Genomic DNA, 22,748 nt, shown 5'->3' with positions numbered 1-22,748 from the left:
CAATTACTCTGTTGTATACCTGAAATGAATGTCAATTACCATTTAATAAGAAGAAGAAAAAAAGGCCGTGAGGAATGCCCTGGGTGTGGGGGTTGGGCCGGGGGACTGCATGTGAAGACCTGGCTTTGAACGGCAGTCCGTCCATTTTGTCAGAAAGGTAGTTGTGTCCATGGGCCTTGGTTTCCTGCTCCAGGAAATCCGCCTCCGTGGCCCCGGAGGCGAGAGTGGCATGGGCCATTGGGTCTGGGGCCTTGGGACTGTGATGGGCCTGCAGGAGGTAAGGGCTGCAGAACGGGGTTCGTTCCCTGGCCTCGGATTTGCTTCCTTCCGGGAACCATCTCAGCAGGAAGTGCTGACCCCACGCCCTTTGTTCCTTTGCAGCCAGGTGACAGCAGGAACATGTCTCGGGAGCTGCAGGATGTGGACCTCGCCGAGGTGAAGCCTTTGGTGGAGAAAGGGGAGGTGAGTGGAGGCCTCCCCTGACACGCACACCCATATGTATACTCAGAATACAAACACACACGTGTGTGCGCAGGGGCCCGCGTGCGTATGCACTTACACGTGTCCAAGAACGCAAAAGCCCAGATCCACCTTGTCCTTTTGGTCAAACGTTTCACGTCGAGGAGGCCTCCCTGTTGGAGACGGAGGCCCTTGCCGTCCAGCGTGGACTGGAAAAGCCTTTACGTTTGCCCAGTTGACGCTGCACTTTAAACTACATTCACATCCTCGTCCTTACGGAGCTGTGTAGCTGCCTGTGATGGTACATCTTTTTATTTTTTTCTATTTAAAAAAAATTTTTTTTTTCAATGTTTATTTATTTTGGGGACAGAGAGAGACAGAGCATGAACGGGGGAGGGGCAGAGAGAGAGGGAGACACAGACTCGGAAGCAGGCTCCAGGCTCCGAGCTGTCGGCACAGGGCCCGACGCGGGGCTCGAACTCACAGACCGTGAGATCACGACCTGGGCCGAAGTCGGACGCTTAACCGACGGAGCCACCCAGGCGCCCTGCAGCCACTCAGCTTTACAGTAACACTATGAAAGCAGCCATAGACAATATGTGAACAAATGGGCTTGTTGTGTTCGAATAAAACTTTATTTACACAAATAGGGAGAGGGCCGTAATTTGCTGATCCATACTGTGCACCGTCCCTGCTCCAAATTCATTTCCTTTTCCACTTGAGTCTATGACAGAGTCTTAAAAAAAACCACCCCACCGACGGTAGGGAATACAAATACATATCGATATGTTCTTACTTCTCCCTTTTAAAGAGTCATGTGAAACAGCATGTAGCTCACTTTGCTTTAGTCACTTAACGAACTACCTAGGAGACCTTTCCAACGTCAGTCCACAGAACCCTTTTCCCTTCCCGTTTCACAGCATCCCACCAGCTTTATTTGACCAGTGCCTTGTCTCGACGTGTGGGTCTTTCCAACCCTTTGCTGTCACCGGCAGCGCTGATGGGTATTTGCAACACTTGGACCTTGGATGTAGGTCATTTATATGTGTGCAGGTGCAACTCTAGGATAAATTCTCAGACATGGACTATGTGGGTCCAAGGGTAAATGCATTTTTAAACACAGTATTTCTGTTTTTCAGGCAGCCTAGTGGTGTCCTTGGAAAATTTTATTTTCATAACAAACACCTAAGAGGTTATCAACTGTGGGTTACCTGTCTATCTCTAAGCGAATATTTGCCTTTTCTTTCAAGGTTTCGATGGGAGTAAATCTTCCAACTCCTTAGACTGACTCAGCAAAGTGTCTTTTGTTTTTAATTTTTTTTAATGTTTATTTTTGAGAGAGAGAGAGAGAGAGAGAGAGAGAAGAAGGGGCAGAGAGAGAGGGAGACACAGAATCCAAAGCAGGCTCCAGGCTCTCAATGCTCAGCACAGAGCCCGATGCAGGGCTCGAACCCATGAACCGTGAGATCATGACCTGAGTTGAAGTCAGCTTAACCGACTGAGCCACCCAGGCTCCCCTCAGCCAAGTGTTTTCAATTAGAATTGCTTTGGGAGCTTCTTCCTGATGGCTGTCCTCAATCTGGACGGCTGCTCTGTTGACCCTCTGAAGACTGGGGTTACACAGAATGGCTTTTCTGCTCCCTCCTACCAACACACACACGTACATAGGGTGGACGTCGGCCACCTTTGCTTCTGCCTGAAGTTACCAGCCTCCCTGGTGCTCTTTACCCGGCCCGGGGCGTGTGAAGCTATTTTAAGCCCCGACCGTCTGTTCTTCAAACCCCACTGTCCCGAGGGTCTCCATGCATATTTCCTTCCCCTCTTTTGCATTTCTCTCTGCTGGACTGTCTTCTTTCCTGGTGCTCGGTGATGGGGTCTGGCTGGGGCTTAGTTTTCAGAGGATCCGTCTCTGGGCCAGCAGGAAAACTTGCCGGCCACGTCTCTTGGAGACGTTGGCCACGTGTCGCTCCACTTTCTCCTCGGAGTCACGTTTTCACTGATCCCCAGGGGACACGGACAGCCATGGAAGAAATTTAGGGACAGTGACAGGGTCAGGTTTGAGTTTAAAAGTGTAACATGTGGAGGGAGACAGGGAGACTAGTTCATAGGAAATGGCATTCCTGTATCTCTCAGGCTTGGGGCCGGCTTAGACCTTCGGGTCTTTTATCACCAAGGCTGTAGTCGGCAAGGAATCTGGGTAATGCGTCTCCTTTTCTGCTGGACTGCTGTTCTTTGAGATGAAAAGAGAAGTGTCTCTTTGTAAGAAATTGGAGAGGCCCCACAGAGGAGGGAGGGTGGAAACAGACTCAGGGCTCGGACCGGCCCGTGTATTCCAACATTGTTTTTGTCCCCTCCCTGGCAACTGACAAAACTGACCATCTCTCTTGTCTCTCCACAGACCATCACCGGCCTTCTGCAAGAGTTTGATGTTCAGGCAAGTAGAGGGTGTGGTCTCCCGTCCCCCTTCCCTGCTCTGCCTTTTCTGTTTCCTTCTTCTTTCCATTGGTTGAAGAGCGTTGTTCGGCCACGGGGGGCAGGGGAGGGGAGGAAGTTGCGTCAGCTGGTTCTCCACAGTCAGCTCCTTCTCCCCGGAAAGAAGCTGGTTTGAGTTCTGGCCCAGGAAGCAAGAGCCCGTCCCCCTCCCCGTGAAGGCCGGGAGGAGAGGCTGAGGTGTGGGACCTGTGCGGGAGGGAAATGGGGAGCAGTTGGGTGGGCTTGGGACCACGTGGGAAGCCGAGCAAAGGCTTGATGTTCTTGGCTCTGCTTGGGAAAGTGAACCCAGCCTTCTCTGTGGTTTACTGGCTCCATCCGCTCTCAGGGTTGGTGCAGGCACTGGGGGTGTGTCTGGAGTTTTGTCCAAGAACAAGTTTTCAGGAGAGGAGGCTGGCTGGTCTTGGCAGAGGGGAGGGTCAGAACCCCAGGAACTGTAAGCCCTGGACTCATTATCTCAAGGTTGGCATGGGTCCCACGCTGTGGGGGACCCTGATGGGATGTGTCCTGGTCAGTGTTGGGTCAATAACACACCCTGTGTCTATTTTTTTTCCAGTTGTGTGTGTGTGTGTGTGTGTGTGTGTGTGTGTGTGGTGAAATAGACGTAGCATTCAACACCATGACCATTTTTAAGTGTTTCGTGGCATTAAGGACATTTATAACGTTGGGCACCCATTGCCACCGTCCGTCTCCAGAACTCTTTCCATCTTGCAAAACTGGAAGCCTGCCCCCATTAAACACTAATTCCCCCACCGAATCCTCCTCCCAGCCCCTGGCCACCGCCATTGCATTAAGTGATGTCATACAGTGTTTGTCTTTTTGTGATTCGCTTATTTCACTTCACGTAACCGCTTCAAGATTCATCCGTGCTGTAGCACATGTCAGATTTCCCTGCCGTTTCAAGGTTCTATAACATTCCATTTGGTTTATCGGTTCGTCTGTCAGTGGGCACTGGCTGCCTCCACCTTTTGGCTATGGTGCATAATGCTGGTATGAACGTGGGGTACACATACCTGCTCCGGAACAGATTTGCTTTCAGTTCTCTTGGGTACACGCTCTGAAGTGGAATTATTCGATCATGCGATTATCGTAGCTATTTCAAAGCTTGGGCATTGATTCGGAGGAACCTGGAAAGCATAGTTTATCTGTTTCCTCTGAAGATAATTCCTTATATTTCTGTCCCTCTTGGTAGTTTGCAAAGCGCTGTTAGGTGCTCCGATCCCAAGGCACAGGTGGTTGGTAAAGCAGAGAACGGGACCTCTGGCCCCACCTGCCGGCCCAGACCCACCCTCTAGCCTTGAAGGTGATGGCGTCCAGGCAGTGGTTTCCCAGGAGGGGGCGGGCGAGGGTGCCGCGCCCTCCTGACATCAGCAAAGGGGTGACCGCGAAGGGAAGCCTCAGCGAGGGGCTGGGAGAGACAGGATAAGGTCTACCCACATGGTCCACCAGGCGGGGCTGGCCAGCTCATTTAATCCCAGAGCTGTCCTGTGAGGTGGGAGCTTTTTTCTGATTGCCCATTCCTTTGTTCCTTTAACAAATGCCTGTTTTGTGCCTGGCATTGTCTTAGGCGCTGCGGACACAGTGGGGAGCGTGACAGGCGGCGATCCTTGTTTTCAGGAACTTAAATTCCAAACTAATCGCTCAGCACTATTGAGCCCTGAATATATGCTAGGCGTCATTCTGAATGCGTTGTGTGTTTTGCTCGTGGGGCACTCATAACGATTCCTGTCTCCATTTTGCAGGAGAACCCGATGCACAGAGGGGTTAAGTAGCTTGCCTGCAGTCTCAGGGGCAGAAAGGAAGAGGGCTGGGGTTTGATCTCAACCAGTGTGTTTCCAGAGTGCATGTTTAAAACCACGGCTTCTGACTCCCCAGAAGCGGGGGAAAGTAAACACACCAATGCCAATGCCAATGCCAGCTACTGTAGGGGTTTTGAGGACAATAGCTCGTGCTGCAGTCTTGGGTTGAGGGGGTCTTGGGAAGGCTGTTTTGGGTTGAGCGGGTCAGGGAAGGCTGTTGGAGGAGGTGATGTTGAACCTGAGACTGATGATACCTGGAGCCAGTCACGTGACCAGGAGAAGATTAGGGACCGATCATCCCATGCAGAGGGATGGCCCTACATCACACGCAGGGCCCCCAACCCCCCACCCCTGCTTGGATTCTGAGCCTTCTGAGGGTGAGCTGAGCTCTTCGCTAAGCTAATAGGCTCAATCTTACGAGAGGATCACAATATTTGCGCTGAATCTGAGTGCTGAATGACACCCTTTCAAGGTTGTCTCCCAAAACGTTAACTTTGTATAAAACTATATTAATTTGGATTGGGCTCCTAAACCTAGTTGACTCATGGTGTTTATGGAGGTTTCCTTCCACCTTCCAGCAGTCTCCAGAACCACGGGGCGGGGGTTGCTGTGGGATTTTCCTCCGGAAGATGCATTGTGCCGTGATGCCGTCTGCGTCTTGACGGGTTACTGACCACAGGCACAGAGGCGGGCGATGACAGAGCCTTGGTCAAGGGTGGCTGCGGGGCGGGCCAGCACAGGGACTCACCAGGATTCACACGGGGCTCTGGCAGGATGTCTCCTGCCTGCTGAGGACTTCGTGGTCCCCTGTTGAGCCAGGCCAGGGCCCGGGGCTTCCTCACGCTCTCTTGCTGATCCTTCAGGGACCTGTACCATCATCCCTACTTGGCAGATGGGGAAACTGAGGCTTCCCGGCGACCAGCAGCTGTGAAGGGGCCCCACTGAACCAAGGCGGTCTGACCCTGACCGTTTTTCCTCAATTATTGCAGCCATAAACGTGGAAGGGCCAATCTGGGCTAGATTCCAGCATCGCTTTGCAATTCCTGTCGGGAAAAGAAAAAAAGAAAAGCCTGGCCCCGTAGATAATCTGAAGGATGCTTTGGTGGGGTAACGTTTAGCCCATTGAAGGCAAGCCGATGCGGGAGTCAGGAGTGGATGTGCCTTAGCGGTGCCCCACTGTCCTCTGTGCCTCCAGTTGGTTCCTCACTGCTCCTTGCGGTGGGGCCCCACCCAGCCCGGCAGTTCCTTGGAAGTCAAGTGTAAGGAGTCTGAGCAGCCTTTCTGTGTGTGTCCGAAAGCGGCCAATGTTATTTCTTGAAAAATATTCGGTGCTTCAGCATTTTGACTAACTCAAGCAGGTTCTTTGTTCTTTGTTCTTTTCCCGAAGCACAATTTTTTTCCACCCCCCCCGAATCCCAAACACACACCGTCGCCCGGAGCTTAGCAGCAAGAAGCTGCTAGAGGGTCTGTTGCCCGAGCTGCTGGGCTGCCCGCCTCAGGAGAGGCCCAGCTGCCAGAGCGGTGGCCTCGTGGCCTTCTGTCTTCCTGGGGGCATCATCTCACGGTGGGCAGTTTGCTTTGGCCTGCGGGATGTTCTGGGGCAGGGTGATTGGTACCCGGGCATGTGAGGTTTTGCGACCTGCTCTTGGGAGCCCACTTTACCTGTCTTTCCTGGAGACCCTCTGGGACCCTCGGAGCACGGGGCTCGGTGGGCACGGCTGAGGTGCCGTGACTGCAGGAAGGATGTAAGATGAAGTGACTTTGCAGAGAAGTTCCTGGCGTCAGGATCTAGGTAGCTGTGTTTGCAAATTTGGTGAGTGGGGTGGGTGGGAGTGTTTCGGGTTCCAGCTTACTTCCTTTGGCTGGAATCCTGGAAATCCAAGAGTATCAGGGCTGGCAGATGCTTTATGATCCAGCCCTTCCCTTTCTGCTCCAGGCACGGAGGCTTGACGGAGGGCCACTGAGGAGAGAGGAGGGGGGAGAGGGAGCCAACGTGTATCGGCACGCTGATTGTCTCAGGGCTTCCTTCCCAAGGTGGGAATGTTACCCTCTCCTGCAGATGAGAAATCAGTCTGGAGATGTTAAGAAGGGTCCTCGCCAAAGGGTGCTATCAAGATAACCCTCAATTTTGGCCCATGTGACTCTGAGATCTGTGATAATCATGGGGGGCGTAATAGCTGACTTCCGGGCATTAACTGTACCCCAGAAACAGTGCTGGCCTCTTCTGCGTTGTCTCCTTAATCCTTACATCAGCCCTTAGGAGAGGTGTTAGCACCACCTTATTTTATAGTGGAGGAGACGAGGCTCAGAGAAGGTTTAGGGCATCTGGCCCGGGTCACTGAGAGCTGAGATAGATGATGAAGCCAAAGCCAGTCCCCCGGGGCCAGGAGTCAAGGTCCGTATAACCAGTAGGGGGAGGGGGGCACAATCTGCCGCCCACTGACCCTCACTCCTCCCCTGAGACAGGAAACTCTCTATGGCCCCAAATCGCCTCTCTTGTTGGCTTTGCTGTTTCTAATTCCTTCCACCTGGATCTTTAGTTATTCAGATAGTTTGATTTGATTTGGTTTCCATGGGAATCTGTGTCTTTGTGCTCCCCAGGGGTCCCTGGGCAGGGAGCTGATGTCACCCACAGGGCCTCCGGGTGCAGGGCATCGGGGGCTGGGACACAGGAGGGGGTAGGCAGGGTCTGCTGGGGTCTGGCTCCCACTCTGGAGCCCAGTCTGATCCTGGGGTGGTGGTGGGGGGGCGGGGGGTGGGCAGAAGTGATTTCCCCCCCCCCCCTTTTCTTGGAAGCAGAGCAGCTTCTAGGGAAAATGGAAACAGTGACCTTTTACTAATTTCTTTTCACACAGTTGCTTCTTGTTTTCATGCTCCCTGACTGCAGGTGGGCAGAACTCAGGCTTGGAAATCCTCAACCCACCGTTTCCCATCTCTGCCCTCCCCCGGCCCCACCTCCCAGCAAGGCCACTGGAGCTTAGAGCGAACCCTTAGTGACAGATGGCAAAGCGTTCATCTGGGTCCCCGAGAAATGAGGCTTGCCTCTTCTTCTGCCCTCCTCTGCGGGTTTCCTGGGGGTGCCCTCCCGGGGGTGAGGGGTGGGAGAGAAGTGCCTCTCCCACCGAGCACCCCCATGGTGGGGCTTGGCTCTCCCCGGGTCTGTCCAGCCCAGGCTGTCAGGCTCACCGAGGGCAGATGCCCATCTCCTGGTGTCACAGGCCTGGTGCACTGGACAGAAGCGGGTTCTGATCAGCTCTGTCTTTGCTAGTCGTGTGTCCTTGGCCAGTGGCCCGACCTCCCAGGGGCTTCCTCTTCCGATCTGTAATTTGGGGGAGTATCACCACCCCTGAGAGGGTGTTGTGAACATGAAATAAACACAGCATGGGACTCAGCACGCAAGCCTCCCTCTTCTGCTGGATGGATGGATGCTGGGCGCTCCTCCCTCTCTTTTCTCTGATCCGACAAAGACCCTTCCTCCTAATTCTTTCTTCCTTGGAGAATTGGTCTTCCCCGTGGGTTCCGGCTTCCCTCTGTATTCCCAGGCTGATGCCTGTCTTCCCGCAGCGGCCGGTTTTCCTGACTCTGTAGCTTTGCTATGATGTGATGACAGCATTAAGGAAACCTGAGAAACAGGGGTGTGGGGGGGCAGCCACGAGTTCCACTGGACGTCTTTGAGGTCCTGTCTTCTAGGGGCACCCGGCGTGCCTTTGGCAGCCCTGGGCTCGGCTGGGAATTAGGACCCGGCGGCCCAAGGGCTTGTCCTGAATCTTGACTCCGCCGTGTGTGCGTGGGCTGGGATGCACAGAATCTGGCTTTTTCCATTTGTGAAATAGCTGTCGTGGCGTTTGCCCAGTAAACAGATGACTGTCCCTAGATGGAAATAGATAATATATGTTTCTTCCACATGGGTGGCCCTCCCTGGCACCCTTCATCCCTTATCTGGTTCTTATTTAATGGGAAGGATAAGATAACAAGGGTAAGGCATAGCCAGGCCTACCCCTTCCCCACTGTGGGCCCTGGAGATGAGCCAGGAAGACGGGGGTGGGGGGGAGGGTATAATTTACAGAAAGGACGGTGATGGGGCGAGCCCTTGGCATTTTCTCTTGAGCCTCACTTGTCACGATTAGCCTTTCCTGCCCCAACAAGGCTTGAGTTCATGCTGCGTTTGACTAGCCAGAGTGCCCTCCGCCCTTGGCCACGCCTTGACCAAGATGTGCTAGACTGAGGGGAGGGGCAGCCCAGCGCCCCAGCTGACTTAGCGTCTGTCTCAGGGTGTCATCCCTTAGAGTCCAGAGCATTCAGCCTCTCCCCAGGGCCTGCTGAGAAGGAGGGGATTGGGGAGGGAGGTGGTGGCAGCTGGTCTCAGCTCCCCTGGATCACTCAACCCGTTGACTTAAGCCATTGGGACCCCTTGTGGCTTCACGCTGATTATCTCTGCGATGCGCATCTATAACAAGCAGCATGGAGAGAGTTTGCAAAACACTTCCCAGTGTGTCTAGCTCAGTTTTCGTCTGGGGAGCAGCTCCCTGAGCAGATAGACTTATTACTGCCCTCAGTTGACAGCAGAAGGGATTCCCAGACGAGTCTGGTCACTTGGCCAAGGGCACGTGCCGAATGTATCACTAGAATTAACATCCCTCCACAGATACTGCCCTAAACAAGGAGATGTGGCTTGTTGCCCCTCATCTGGAAGACCTGTGAATGTCACCTGGTCCCAGACTCCTTCAGCCTCCTGCTCTGTCTTCCTGGGCATATGGTTTTTGTCCTCATGCTCCTAAGATGGCTGCTGCACCTCCAAGCATCGCATTCATATTCCAGGGAGGAAACAGGTGGAAGGGTGAAGGGAAAAAAATCAAAAGGCCACGTTTGACTCTTAAAAAAACAACACAAAACAAAACAACTGTCCTCAAAACTCCAGCAAGTTCTGCTGACATGAGTCAGAAATGAGTCTCCGGACCACCCTTGGCTACAAGGGAGATGGGGGAGGAGAGAATTTTATCAGACGCATTGCTGGGAATTCTGTCGCAAAGGAGGGAATAACAGATGTTTAAGAGGCCAGCCAACACACTCAGCCGTGGCTTGTAAAGTTCCAAAGCCAGGACTCAGCCGAAAAGACGGACACTCTTGGAGGAACACTTCGTGGTAGGTGCTGTTTTCACCAGCTGCCATCTTGCAAGCAGTGTAGACGGTAGGGATAGGGTGGAGCTGGCCGGCAGGTGGGAAGTGGCTATGAAATGGCTCTTTGCGCGGGGGGTAGGTGCTCCAAATAAACGAACGGTGCGGCACACAAGGGCCTGCCCAGCCCCGCGAGGTTTGCGCTGAGGCCCTTCCAAGTCAGATACCCAGCAGGCCTGCTGCATTATGGGGGCAGACACACGTTGCGGGAGGGGCAGGAGGAACCAGTGTTACTCCTTGATTCCACGTGCCAGTGTGTCCCCCGCGCATGGCTGTGGACGGCTGGTCCCTGGAGATGCCGGGGAGACAGAAAGCCATCTGCGGTCACGTCAGCGTGGAGGGGGAGCGGGGCTGGCTTAGAGAATCATGGTGCGCCTTCTGCATTAAAGGCTTCCTTTCTTCATGTAGCACCGGGCACACAGGGTAAAACAGAAGTCAAAGAGCGCGGGCCTTGGACCGTCTCGGGTTCGAATCCCGCCATGCTGTTCCAGCTGTGTGACCTTGGACAGATAACTTACCCTCTCTCGGCCCGTCTCCTCCTCTGTAAAATGCAGGCAGGTGTCACCCAGTGGAGGTGCTGCGTGCCTTCAGGGACAGAACACTTACGCAGCGCTCAAGGCAGGGCCTGGGTACGGCGGGAGGGCCGACTTGGCGACTCCTGGCCACCCTATGCCGTCTCTTCTGCGCCTTTTCCAGAGGAGGTGAGAGGAAAACTCGTGCGCCCTGGCTTTTCTCTGTTGCATGCTTCTGGCTGGATCTTGTCTGTGAGCAGGGACTTCTGGGATCTGGCTCTGAAGCGTGCAAGGGCTGAGGTCGGAGACCTGGCTGACGGAGGAACCGAGTGTGTATTTCCAGCCCCCGTCTTAGCCAGAGAGAGGACCCTTGACGAGCCCCAAGACGGGCGCCTTCCCGTATCCGGCGGGAGGCCGAGGAGTACCACGGTGCCTTCTCTTTGGGAGAACGTGGGGGATCGTGAGGTAGGTCCCTCCCTACAGGACGTGAGATGGTGATTCATCGCCACGGAGACAGAATGTTCCTTTGGGTCTAAAGAGGACAAAGGCACGTGTTAGTGAGTGTTTGAATTCCTCCGTCTAGTCTCAGGCTCAGTCTTGGCTTTGGCCAATGGAGAGAGACCACCAGGGCTGGCTCAGAACTGTGTGTGTGCGTGTGCAAGCACGTGTGTGGATGTGTGTGCACAGGTGTGCGTACATGGGGGCTTGTGCACATGTATGTGCACGTGTTTTGTGCATGCATGTGCGTGCCTGTGTACATTATATGCGTGTGCGTGCGTGCACGCATCTGTGACTTAAGGAATGGGCACAGGAAAGATCGCACTTGGCCTTTCCTCTTCCTCCTGCCTGTGTGGGCTGGCGGACACAGAAGGGGAGGCCTGATGGGCCCAGCACCGGCACGAGGGCCCGGAAGACTCAGGTTCTGATCCTGGTTCTGCTACTACAAGCTGTGTGACCTTGGGGAAGTCTCCTCAATTTCTTCATCTGTGAAATGGGATAGATCGGCATAGCTGGGGGTGTGGAGGCTGGGCTCCCTGCCTGCCTCTTGGCGGGCACTTGGCAGATGTTGCCACTCAACGTGGGCTCACCCAGACCCAGGGGACGGTGCCGCGCCTACGCATCTGCACCGCGTCCCTTCCGCTTTCGGAGACCGGATGGGTCGTGCTTCCAAATAAGGCTGGCCGTGGCCGAAGCTTCTCCTGCCCGGACCGAGGTTCGGGCTAGGGGTGAGGCGGCGGGGCCACGGCCACGACACTCCTGTGGTTCCTCTTGGGGGCAAAGCGCTAGGGCTCAGTGGGGCTCATGCAGTCCCGGGAGGTTTTACACCAATCCTGGGAGACGTCCCTGCAATCCCGGAGCTTACGAGAGGCTGCTTGCCGAGACTCTCACGGCCAGTTAAGGGGCAGAGTGGAGCCTGGACCCAGAAGAGCCAGGACTTTCTAGAGAAGTTGTGTTACTGCGGTCATTTGGTCTCGGGTGTTTCACCAGCGGCCTGATGCACCTGCTCTGCGCTCCGACCGTGTGCCAGGCCTCGGGACAGAACAGTAAGCGGGGCAGGGGCAGCCCCTCCCTTCTTGGACAGATTCAGTTCTGGTTCCATGGCCGAGTAATTTTAAGGCCTCCACAGAGATGAGTCAACCCATCCCCACCCCTGGGTGCTGCCAGGGACATCCCTGATGCAGCGGGCAAGGGGCATCCCATATCTGCCACCAAGATGGCGTCCAGGCACCGCATTAACGACGTCTGCCACCACGTACGAAGGGTGTCCTTTCCTCCCGGCACTGTGTCTCAGACCACAGGGTGACCTCCTCTCCTGAGCAGCTCGGGTGAGGGGGCCCACTCCCGTCGTACAGATGGCGACCCAGGGCCCAGAGGGGTCGAGGGAGGGCAGGGCTCGGCTGTGAACCCCGATGACCCCAGGCTGGCGGGCGCTGCCTGGCCTGGCCTATTTTTAGAGGGCGCCATGTGGGTCAGCTGGGGAGACAATGGAGAATGTGGCCCTCTCAATGGGCCATTGTTCCCAATCGGCTTCAACGCCAGGGCTGGGCCCCGCAGATGATCCGTGGCCCCCGCTGGGGCCCAGGCTGTTGCTCCCTCGTCTGTGGATTTTTCCACTGTTTTCCCAGTGTTTATATAGGCGCAAGCCAAGGGTCGGGCGCTGAGGGGAAGAGGGAGGGGGCCAGGATGGTGGGCTCCGTGGTCGGGAGACTCCCTCTGTGGCAGGTGATGAGGCAGGAGGCTCAGGAGGATCCTTGTGATGGGGCTGGGCCTGGGCGCTGACAGGGAGGGGGGTCCCCTCCGCGCTGTGCCCTGGGTGGGCCTGTGGGCCTCACCTGGTGACCGCTCACGCACCCCGGGACGTTCCATGGTTCTCCCGTCTCGCAGACGCGACGGCAGCCTGGGCGCTCCCCCTCGGTTGGTTATCCAGCACCCCGCTTGCTTGCTTCAGGGGTCTTCAGGGTGGGGGCTGGAAGCCCCCACATCCCCGTGCTTGGGATGGGGGAGGGAGCAGCTTCTTGCTAACAGCACGGGTACCGTGCTCCCCGTTCTGGAGGTGGAGCCTGAGAACCGGGGCGTATTTCCTTATTTTTGAGCCAGGTTTCCCAGATCGACAGCCCAGCCGTTGACCTCAAAGGATGCTGGGGGTGGGGGCTACCCTGCTCCCCTTCCCACCCTGCCCCTCCCCGCTCAGTGGGTTCTACGCCCTCTTTCTTGCTGGTCCCAGAGCACCATGTCCGCACGTAGCAAGCTCTCGCCACGTGTTACTGCGGGCCTGGGGCCCCCCCCGCTACCCCAACACTAGCTTGTGAGCTCTTACCGACGCCTCTCGGCACACGCATACAGTAGGTGCATAATAAATGTCTTTGGGTAAAGTCGCACTGGCTTAAGTGGAGAAGGAGCAGGGGTGGGATTTGGTCCCCAGCCTGGTGGACTGTGTGCGTGTGGCTACGTCACTCTGCCTCAGAGGTGACCCTTCACAGGCCTGAGATCAAGGGGCTGCAGGCACAGTCCCTCCTGCCGTGTCCCGTGGGCCTCCCGGCATCCCCCAGGGCTGGCAGGTCCCAGGCCCGTTTCCATTGTGCAGGCAGCTGGGGGAAGGGGCGGCTTGCCCAGATCCACAGGGGTCCTAACTTGGGGGGGGTCTGGCCTGTTTCTTCTTCTCGCCCGTGAGGGTGGGACACAGACCTCTCCCCTGCACTTGGTCAGTGACCGATATGATTCACATCTAGGCTGGCTTCTGGGAGCAGGTTAGACGGCGAGTGGAGTGTTCCCTCTTTGGGAAATGAATGTCAAGTGCTAACCTAACGTGGCCTCCTAAGGAGGGAACGTGGTTTGAGTCCTCGCGCCTCTCAGACTGTGAGGGAGTAAGAAGCGTGTGGGGAACACTGGCCTACCGGGTGGGTGGGCCCTGACCGTGACTCTGGGCAGCCGACTTGGCTTCCCTGAGCCAGGGTGGGAGCATCTGCCAGCTGGGGGATGTGCCACCCTCGCAGGGCCCTTGTAGGGATGCAGGGCGTAGAGGGAAATGGCTCAGCGCCTCCCCTAGAACGTGGGAGCTCTCAGGGTCCTGTCCCCAGCATGCTGGTGACCTCCCCCGCACCAGGTAGGAGGAGAGCCAGGAGTTGGGGGGGGGGGTGGGGTGTGAGGACGCAGGCAGAGAGCGCTTGGAAGGGGAGGTCACGGCTCTCAGACATGAAGAGGGACAGGTCCTTGGAGCCCCTGGGGGACCTTGAGGAAGGTGGGAGCCCAAGACGGGGGTGGGCTGAAGGTGAATCGAAGCAGTGGGTTGAGAAAATTCATGACCGCCACCCTTTGGAGAAGTTTAGTTAAAAACTGGCAGGTGAATTTATGGGCTTGGAATCAAGGCAAGGCGATTTTTTTTTTTTTTAAATTAGGATAGAGGAAGAGTAAACATGTCTTTAGATCTTTAAAAAAAAAAAAAAATTCACAGTATAGTCCTGAGAAACGTGGGGCTGACTGGCTGAGGGAGCCAGCTTGAGGACACAAGCTGGAGCACCGGCCTTGACCAAGGGAAGAGGGACCCCGGCCCTCCAAGAAGGGAGGACAGGACAGAGATGGCTATGGCATCATTGAGGATTCTTGTCGTCAACTCAAAATGCCTTAAGGGGGCTTGGAAGTTGTTGGCCTGTGGTCCGAAAATCCTAGATGATGGATGCCATCAGCCGGACCTCCTTTCTGTCTTTTCCGTCTCTGGGCTGGCTGTGTGTTCAGACAGGCCCTTGCCTCATGGGAACAACATGGCTGCTGCAGATTCCCCCGCCTCCCAGCACTGCTGGGTCAAGTCTAATCCACTTCCCCAATAGCTGCGGTTGGCTCTGGTTGTCCTGACTCAGCTCTTCTGCCCTTCTGTGAACTGGTCCTGTAGCTGGGAGGGGGAATGTATGAATTAGCCTTGGCCCGTGAAACATGGGCAAGCATTGTCAACAGACCCACTAGGATGGACGGTGAGACTGGAGTGGATTCCCAAAGGAAATTGGGGGCTGTTCTTGGAAGTAGGGATTGAATTTGGGGCAGCCTCAGGCCATCAAATGCTAGTCACCGTTGTAATGACCCTGTGGGACGGGTGAGACTTGGGAGCAGGTAACCTAGGAAGCTCGTGCTTTGATGACCTCAGTTTCCCAGATGGAGAAACCAAGGTCCTGGGCAGAGAGGGCCGCTGGGGCTGGGGCTGGTGCCTTCCCCAAGTTCTGTGCAGTTAATGGCACAGTCTGAGCCGGGACTCTCTTCTTCCTCCTGACTGAGTTCTCCTTCCCTCCCTGGTTCTTGGAGTGGTTTCTCTGGTCAGAGAAATCTGCTGCCCAAAGGCCAGTGCCCTCCTCACCAAATGAGAAATGTACTCGGAACTTCCTCAAAACACAGTTGGAAATACGCGGGGCGCCTACAGTCGGTAGTCACAGCCACACTGATGCTCCAAGTGCCACATCACAGGCCCCTCTGTCTGCTGTCTTTGCTCAGGAGCAGGACATCGAGACTGTGCATGGCTCCATTCACGTCACGCTGTGCGGGACCCCCAAGGGAAACCGGCCCGTCATCCTCACGTACCACGACATTGGCATGAACCGTAAGTTTCCGGGAGTCTCTGATTCTGACGAGCCAATTCCCGCTGGGGGTGGACGAATAGGACAGCTAGGAAGGGCTGGTGGCAGGGAGTCTAGCTGTTTCTCTTTTGCTGGCACTTCCCGGAGCTGTTGGGGGAAGGGATCTTGCCACAGACTGGAAGAGTCTGGAATGCACCCCATGGGACACAGAGTTGTCGGTGCGCCTGGGTGTGCTGGGAACCCGGGCTCTCCCCTGTCCGCGTGTGACAGTGACATCTTTTGAGCAACGTGTACTGTGGTTTTTAGTATTTTCACCGAGTTGTGCAACCATCAACGTACCCCATTTAAGAACATTTTTGTCACTCTGAAAAATCTGTACCCTTGATCTATCGTGCCCCAATCTCCCTTACTCCCAGCCCCTGGTAGGCCCTAGTCTGCTTTCTGCTTCTAAGGGTATGTGTACTCTGGACATTTTCTGTATATGGAATCTTGCAGTATGTGATCTTTTGTGACCGGCTTCTTTCCAAGTTCATCCATGTCGTGGCATGTGTTAGCACTTCCTTCTTTGTGGCTGGATGATATTCCATTGAGTAGATACGCCATACTTTGTTTACCCATTCTTTTTTTTTTTTTTTTTAATTTTTTTTTTTTTCAACGTTTATTTTATTTTTGGGACAGAGAGAGACAGAGCATGAACGGGGGAGGGGCAGAGAGAGAGGGAGACACAGAATCGGAAACAGGCTCCAGGCTCTGAGCCATCAGCCCAGAGCCTGACGCGGGGCTCGAACTCACGGACCGCGAGATCGTGACCTGGCTGAAGTCGGACGCTTAACCGACTGTGCCACCCAGGCGCCCCTGTTTACCCATTCTTCAGCTGATGAACACTTGGCTGGTTTTTCCTTTTGGGCTATTCCAAATAGTGCTCCCATGAATGTGTACACTGCATTCTTGAGATTCCCAGGAAGTGTCAGCCTATGTGGGTCCCCCATTTTTCACGGACGCTAAAGGCACAAGATCTACTGCCTGTTAAAATCACACAGAATAGAAGTGAATATTTCTGCCGGTGATTCGGAAGGCGTTTACAGCCCTCAGGGCCAGGCATCTCTGTAAACCTGAGTGTTGCAAGCTGTGCCAGTGTGGTGGTGTTACGCCCCCGTTAGAGATGTTCACGGTCATCAGTAAGCCAACTGGGGAAACAAAAGACCCTAAGACCTCTGTGGCTATACGCGATATACATCTATTCCTAACTCATGTAATAACTCTGGGCGTTCTGTGGGGCATCTTTCGCGTGGGGATTCCGGGACCCAGGCTCCTACCAGCTGTGGCACCGCCATCCCCTGGGGTCTTAGCGGCTTCTGCATCTGGCAGGTGACGGCAGAGGGAGAAACCTACAGACCGGGCAGCAGGTGTTAACAAGAAACAGTGAGCACTGTGTGCTATTGGCCAGAACCTGGTCACATGGCTGCCTCTCGTTGCAAGGGAGGCTGGGAAATGTAGTCCTGCTGTGTGGCCCAGAAAGAAAATGGGGATGGTTTGGTGACCAGGTGGCCATCTTTGCCTCAGGCTCTCAGCAGTCGGGAGACTCCTCCAAGGCCACGTAAGGAGTGAGGCTGTCCGAGGCTGTCCGAGCTTTATCTCCTAAGCTCCTCCTTGTTTGAGAATTGTGTGCCCTGGCCATTATTTCCAGCGTGAGGCTTTAGGAGACCCAGACAGAAAGAGAATAGCAGTGCGGCAGCCCGGTCCCACACTGGGGACATCACAGCCACAACTGATAGGGGAGAAGCAGGGCCCGGGATGGGAGTCTCCTCCCAGCACCAGCTGGAGGCTTAAGCTTCAGCCGCCAGCACATACAGCAAAGTTTATTGACCATTTCCACCTCCGTGCCCACTTGCCTTTCATCACCAGAGGGACGGGGCAGGGGGGGGGGCAGGGGGGAAGGAGGCGAGCTTCTTTCCTGTGTGTTCATCCCCCCCGATGAATGGGGGTGAAACCAGCAAAACGCCTCACGTGCTGCTGAACACCCTAATGTATTCTCTCCTTCCTTCTTCCTCGTCTCTGTCCCCTGCCTGTTCTGCAGACAAAACGTGTTACAACCCCCTTTTCAACTCCGAGGACATGCAGGAGATCACACAGCACTTTGCCGTGTGCCACGTGGATGCCCCTGGCCAGCAGGACGGCGCTGCGTCCTTCCCCGTGGGGTAAGACCGGGAGCCTGGCACCCCAGGAGGCGGAGAGGAAGGCCGCACAGGTGGATGGGGGGGTGGGCGTTAGACTGGGTTTTCCATTTATTTTATTGCAGAAAAAAAAAAAAAAAGAAAAGAAAGGAAAAGAAGAGAAAAGAAAAAAATATATATATATGAAACTTAAAACGTACCATTGTAACCATTTTTGCGTGTGCAGTTCAGTTGCATTAAGCGCATCGGGCATTCGCACTGATGGGCAGTCGTCCCCACCGTCCCTCTCCAGGCCTTGTCCCCATCCCAGACCGAAACTCCGTCCCTCTGAAACACTAACCGCTCATTTCCCCGCCACCACCCACCCCTCTCTTTTCACCCACCCAGGTAGCTAGTTTGTTAATAGGTGGGCATGAATGACCTGGGCAGGACTGAGTGGGAGAGGACCTTGACGAGCAAAAATAGTTAGGAGAGAGTTCTAGAAAGGCTGGAAGAAAAAGAGAGGGGATGATAGGAGATTATATTGATGAAGTCCTTCCTGTGGTCCGGGCTTAATTTTTACACGCACATGTCACTTGCACTCAATCCTTACGGCTACGTGGCTGGTGTTGATAACTCCGGTTCCTGGGTGAAGAAACTGAAGGGTGGAAGGGCTAAACATTGGTCAAGGTCACACAGCTAGTTTCACCGGGGGAGTCGCAGAGTCTGCTGACTCCAAGGATCGCGTTCTCGTTAGAACGTCAGGTTCACTTGTCCGAGGTGTCTACACCGCCTGCTCTCCCCAGCGTGCAGCCAGCGGACACGCTGACGGGTGCACAGGACAGTTAGTGTCACCGGTGGGAGGCAGACCTCTCAGAGGCAGCTCCGTGCAACGCTGTCATTAAGCCAGGATGGGAGCGGGTTCTTGGGTTTCAAGTCTCCCAGAAGGGACCTTCCTGGCATTCACAAATAGATTTGCTTACTGGTGTTCAGAATTATCCTTCCTAATCAGCCTTTATCAGAGTAGGCATACACGGGGCCAGGACCCAAAATTAAAAGCTTTCTAATACAGTGGGATACCGTTACCGGTTAACTAACAGATGGAACCAGAGATCTGTCAGGAAATCCATTTTTATTCGGAGCTGCGGTGTGAAAGACTTGAGGTAACCTGGTGGCTCTTAGCTCTCCACAGGGAGATTTAAAAACTGTTCTAAGATTGGGGCCTCACCCCCTTGAATTTTCATGAAGCTGACCTGGAGGCCAAGCTGCAGTGTATTTGTCCCTCCCCCCCCCACCCCCCACTAGCAGGTGATTTCAGTGCGTGGCTGGTGGGAACTCGGCCTGAACGGGCCCTGGCTTCTTCCCGCCACCTGGAGTCGGGGGTCTCCTAACACGGGGTGCCGTGTGCACCTGCTCTGATGGCAGCCGAGGCCTTGGTGAAAGGGATGATTCTTCGAGTTCTTCCGGGGAAGACGAGAAAGGGAATGAGAATGTGCAAGAACTCTGGCTGAGGTTGTGGGCCCTTGGTGAGGCAGAGGTCTCCGGCCTCCTTTCTGGAGATTCCAGGGAGGTGAGCGCATGGTGGCTTGTGAAGAAGCAGAGGGAACAGCAGGTGCGAAGGCCAGGAAGAGAGCGGGCCCAGAGGTGCCTCCAGAGACACGGGGGGACAGGGTTGTTCTTGGACGAGAGGAAGGAACCAGCCTGGGAAGTGGCTCGTTATAGTCCCGGTGTCTGACAACTGGTATCCCCACTGGAGAGGTGGGCACAGTGGGAACAAGGAACCCCTCGTGGGCCCTGCTGAGGACTTGGAGAACAACAGGAGACTTGTTCCCTGCGTTCCGTGATGGGAAACCGCCGCCTTAATGCGCGGACTCGGGACAGCCTGCAGACTCCGTGGTCTCCAGCGTGGGTCTGTCCTCACCACTCCTGCCTTCTCCATCCCGGCGGTCGTGATCCAGTTTTGACAGAGGGGAGCCTCCCCCCCCCCCCCCAGCCCTCTGTTAACAGGAGCTGTGGGCCCAGAAGATGTGTGAATTGAATTGAAGCATCCCAGTGCCTTAAAATCTCCCTGGCTTATCCATTTCCCAAAGCCCCCTGGGCCCAGCTCGTCAGCGTGGCCCAGTTCTCTGCAGTCTCTCCAAGCTCCTTGTGGAGCATCTCTGGGGGACATGGGCGAGAGGGGAAGGACTTCCCCGTGGCCCGGAATGTCCTACGGGCGAGCTGCCGGGAGGCCTCCTTTTGGGAGGTGAGCACAGGAGTCTTGAAACCCCAGAGCCCACGTGGGATGCCGTGCCAAGTGCCCGCCGGGCCGGGAAGCCACGTCACTTACCCCAGCTTCAGTGATGTTTCCGATCTGTGCGCTGGGGCAAATCATGGCAACCTCACAGAGCCGTTATTGTGAAGGATTAAATGGGCTTCTAATGCTCCTCAAATGCTTGGTGCGGAGCAAGGAAGCAATCGATCAAGGGTCAGTTTACAAAACGGGGAGGATTGGGATGGGGTGTGGCCTTGCACGGGGCAGGGGCTGTGCAGGCAGGTGCACGTCGCTCACTGCTGGGAAGGAGGGTTGCGGGGGGCTGGGCAGGGGGCCTGGGCCCTGCCCTTCCGGCGTGTCCCTGTTTGAGTGATTCATTTCCCCTGGGGTCTGGCTCTCGCTAATGGCCTCTGTATGGCTTCTCCCAAGGTACATGTACCCCTCCATGGACCAGCTGGCTGAAATGCTTCCTGGAGTCCTCCACCAGTTTGGGTAAGAGTGACAGATCTGCTCCCCCACCAGCCTGCCTTCTCGCTTGTGTCTCTCCCTTGGCCTTGACCTGGCCTGGCCACTGAAATGGCAGATTTAAAGGTCAGGAAAGGAATTAGACCTCACACTGGGTGAAACTGTTTTCAGACAGTCTCTCTAGTCTGTCTCTCGCTGGCTGGGCTTTTCCCCTTGAGCCAACACATCACCTGCGGACAGCCACCCTGCCCATCCTTTCCGTGCCCCTTCCTCTTTCGCCACTTTCTCTTACCGACGGAATGTTCTGGAACAGGGTTGCCCCAGCCCTCGGTTTCTCCCTCCAGGCTCTGTTTCTCCAGAGCTCTTTCCCTTTTAGTTGGGCCTTCTGTGTGAAGATAATACCTCCGAGTTCTTGCCCGATTTGATTCCATTCCGAGTTTTAGAATGTAAAATAGAGCTCCAGAGCGGGAAGAAAGCAGTGCCATAACGGGCCCTCCCATAAATGTCAGACGGTCTCTCAGCGCTCGGGCTGCAGTCGGGGGAGAAGCGAGCAGGGGGGCCGAGTCTCTCCGAGGTCATGGTCTTCGTCAAGCCGTAGCACTTGATGTGTTTCGGGTCCTCCGGTCCCATCACGGCAGCGTGTCCCCGCTCTGTCCGGCTCTCCAGCCACGCTCGTGATGCCCCCCGGGACAGATGCTGGGGGCGGCGGGCTTCCTCGGGGACCAGGAGCGGGGCAGGTGTTAAGAGGGTCGTTAGGGCTCCCCTCGCTCATTCCTTCTGCGACGTGAATTTTTACTTCTGCTTCCAGGCTGAAAAGCATTATCGGCATGGGAACCGGAGCAGGCGCCTACATCCTCACGCGATTCGCGGTGAGTTCTTGGGCATCTTTAAAAACATGGCATTTTAAAGAAAATTAAGCCAGGATGGAGGAAGACAAGTGGAAAAGCGTCACAAAGCCCAGAACGAGGAAAGAAATGACCCGTGATTTCATTTCCGAAGGGAGATTCACAGTTCACAGTGTGGTTTGTGGTCCAGAGTCGTGTGTGTGTGTGTGTGTGTGGGTGTGTGTGGACTCAGCACGTACTTAAAGCTTTCCTTTTTCTTTTTCTTTTCTTTTTTTTTTTAATCTTTTTAATGTTTTTATTTATTTTGGAGAGAGGGAGACAGAATCCGAAGCTGGCTCCAGGCTCCGAGCTGTCAGCACAGAGCCCAACGCGGGGCTCGAACTCACGGACTGTGAGATCGGGACCCGAGCCGAAGTCGGACGCCCAACCGACTGAGCCACCCAGGCGCCCCTAAAGCTTTTCTTGAATGCTCCTCAAACGCACTCTTTCATCACTGGTTTCGCTCACCTAGCAGTGGCTGGTGGGCAGGTCCCCACGTCACCGCGTGGTCTCCTGTGCTACCTCGGTGATGATACTCCCATGGCTTTCGGGTCCTGGCTGATTCTGTATTAGAATCAGAGACACATGACATTCACGGGACCTTGGGCCCAAGCCAGGTGCTGCTGAATGTCACGTACCCTTGCCAAGCACTCGTTTGGAAACGCAGCCACGCTCATTTATGCGACCGTGTGTTTTCCGACCGCCCATTATTTTCTGGGCTTTGTCAGCGGTTAGAGACGCTGGTGTGGATAGATCGTGGCCTGACTGTCTAGGCTCTGAGCAGACCAAGGAAGGTCTGTATTCTACGTTAGATGGATGTATCTCCCAGGAGCGGTCACTAAAGAGCGGCTACCTGCCCTGCCTCACTTGGAGGCTGGAGGTCTGATACACCCCCTGATGGCTGGGGAAGAGGAAGTGCGGGCAGAGGCGCCTTGCCCGAGGCAGGTTTGCCAAACACGCACTCTTGTACTTCCTGCTTCCTCCCCCCAGGCTTTCAGGGGCTGGGTCCTGTGTCTGCTGAGCTGGGGCCTCGGTTTTGCAAGGTGGGGGAGGGGGCGTGTGGGATTTGAAGTCTCTTGAGAGCAGCAGCCGGCTCTGGTGGCCCCCACCAGGGCCCTTTCCTGGTATTTTCTCAACCTTTGGTTTGACCTTTAGAAGTTCGCGGTGGCTGAGATTTCTGGGCTGCCGCTCACCTTGTGTCTTGAATTAACAGTTGAACAACCCGGAGATGGTGGAGGGCCTCGTCCTCATCAACGTGAACCCTTGTGCTGAAGGCTGGATGGACTGGGCCGCGTCCAAGGTGAGGCTGGGGGCCAGGGCCAGGCAGGTGGAACAGTGTGCCCTCCGAGACCTCTCCTGGCCTGTGCGCCCCGCCCCTCCCCTTTGCTTTGCTTGGAACAACAAACGTGACCTGGGCTGTTTGCCCTTCCAAAGATGTTGGTAGGATGCTGCGGTCTAGACCAGACACGCCACGGGGACGTGAGCGCTCGAGCCAGC

General features: G+C 55.3%; 1 protein-coding gene across 2 annotated transcripts in view; it reads left to right on the top strand.

The window, feature by feature from the left end:
* NDRG1 (N-myc downstream regulated 1) overlaps positions 1-22,748 on the top strand; it is a 54,021-nt gene that overhangs the window by 12,624 nt on the left and 18,649 nt on the right. For both annotated transcript variants that reach the window (XM_047842041.1, XM_047842042.1), the window contains exons 2-8: positions 382-462; positions 2,858-2,893; positions 15,413-15,518; positions 17,573-17,693; positions 20,332-20,394; positions 21,176-21,236; positions 22,465-22,551. In XM_047842041.1, coding sequence (XP_047697997.1) covers positions 400-462; positions 2,858-2,893; positions 15,413-15,518; positions 17,573-17,693; positions 20,332-20,394; positions 21,176-21,236; positions 22,465-22,551 — 537 coding nt within the window. In that variant the 5' untranslated portion in view covers positions 382-399. The remainder of the gene's footprint in view (positions 1-381; positions 463-2,857; positions 2,894-15,412; positions 15,519-17,572; positions 17,694-20,331; positions 20,395-21,175; positions 21,237-22,464; positions 22,552-22,748) is intronic.

This window comes from Prionailurus viverrinus, chromosome F2, assembly GCF_022837055.1.
Source record: "Prionailurus viverrinus isolate Anna chromosome F2, UM_Priviv_1.0, whole genome shotgun sequence".
NCBI lineage: Eukaryota > Metazoa > Chordata > Mammalia > Carnivora > Felidae > Prionailurus > Prionailurus viverrinus.
The sequence above is the reverse complement of the archived record's forward strand: the minus strand, read 5'-3'. Positions and strand labels throughout refer to the sequence as shown.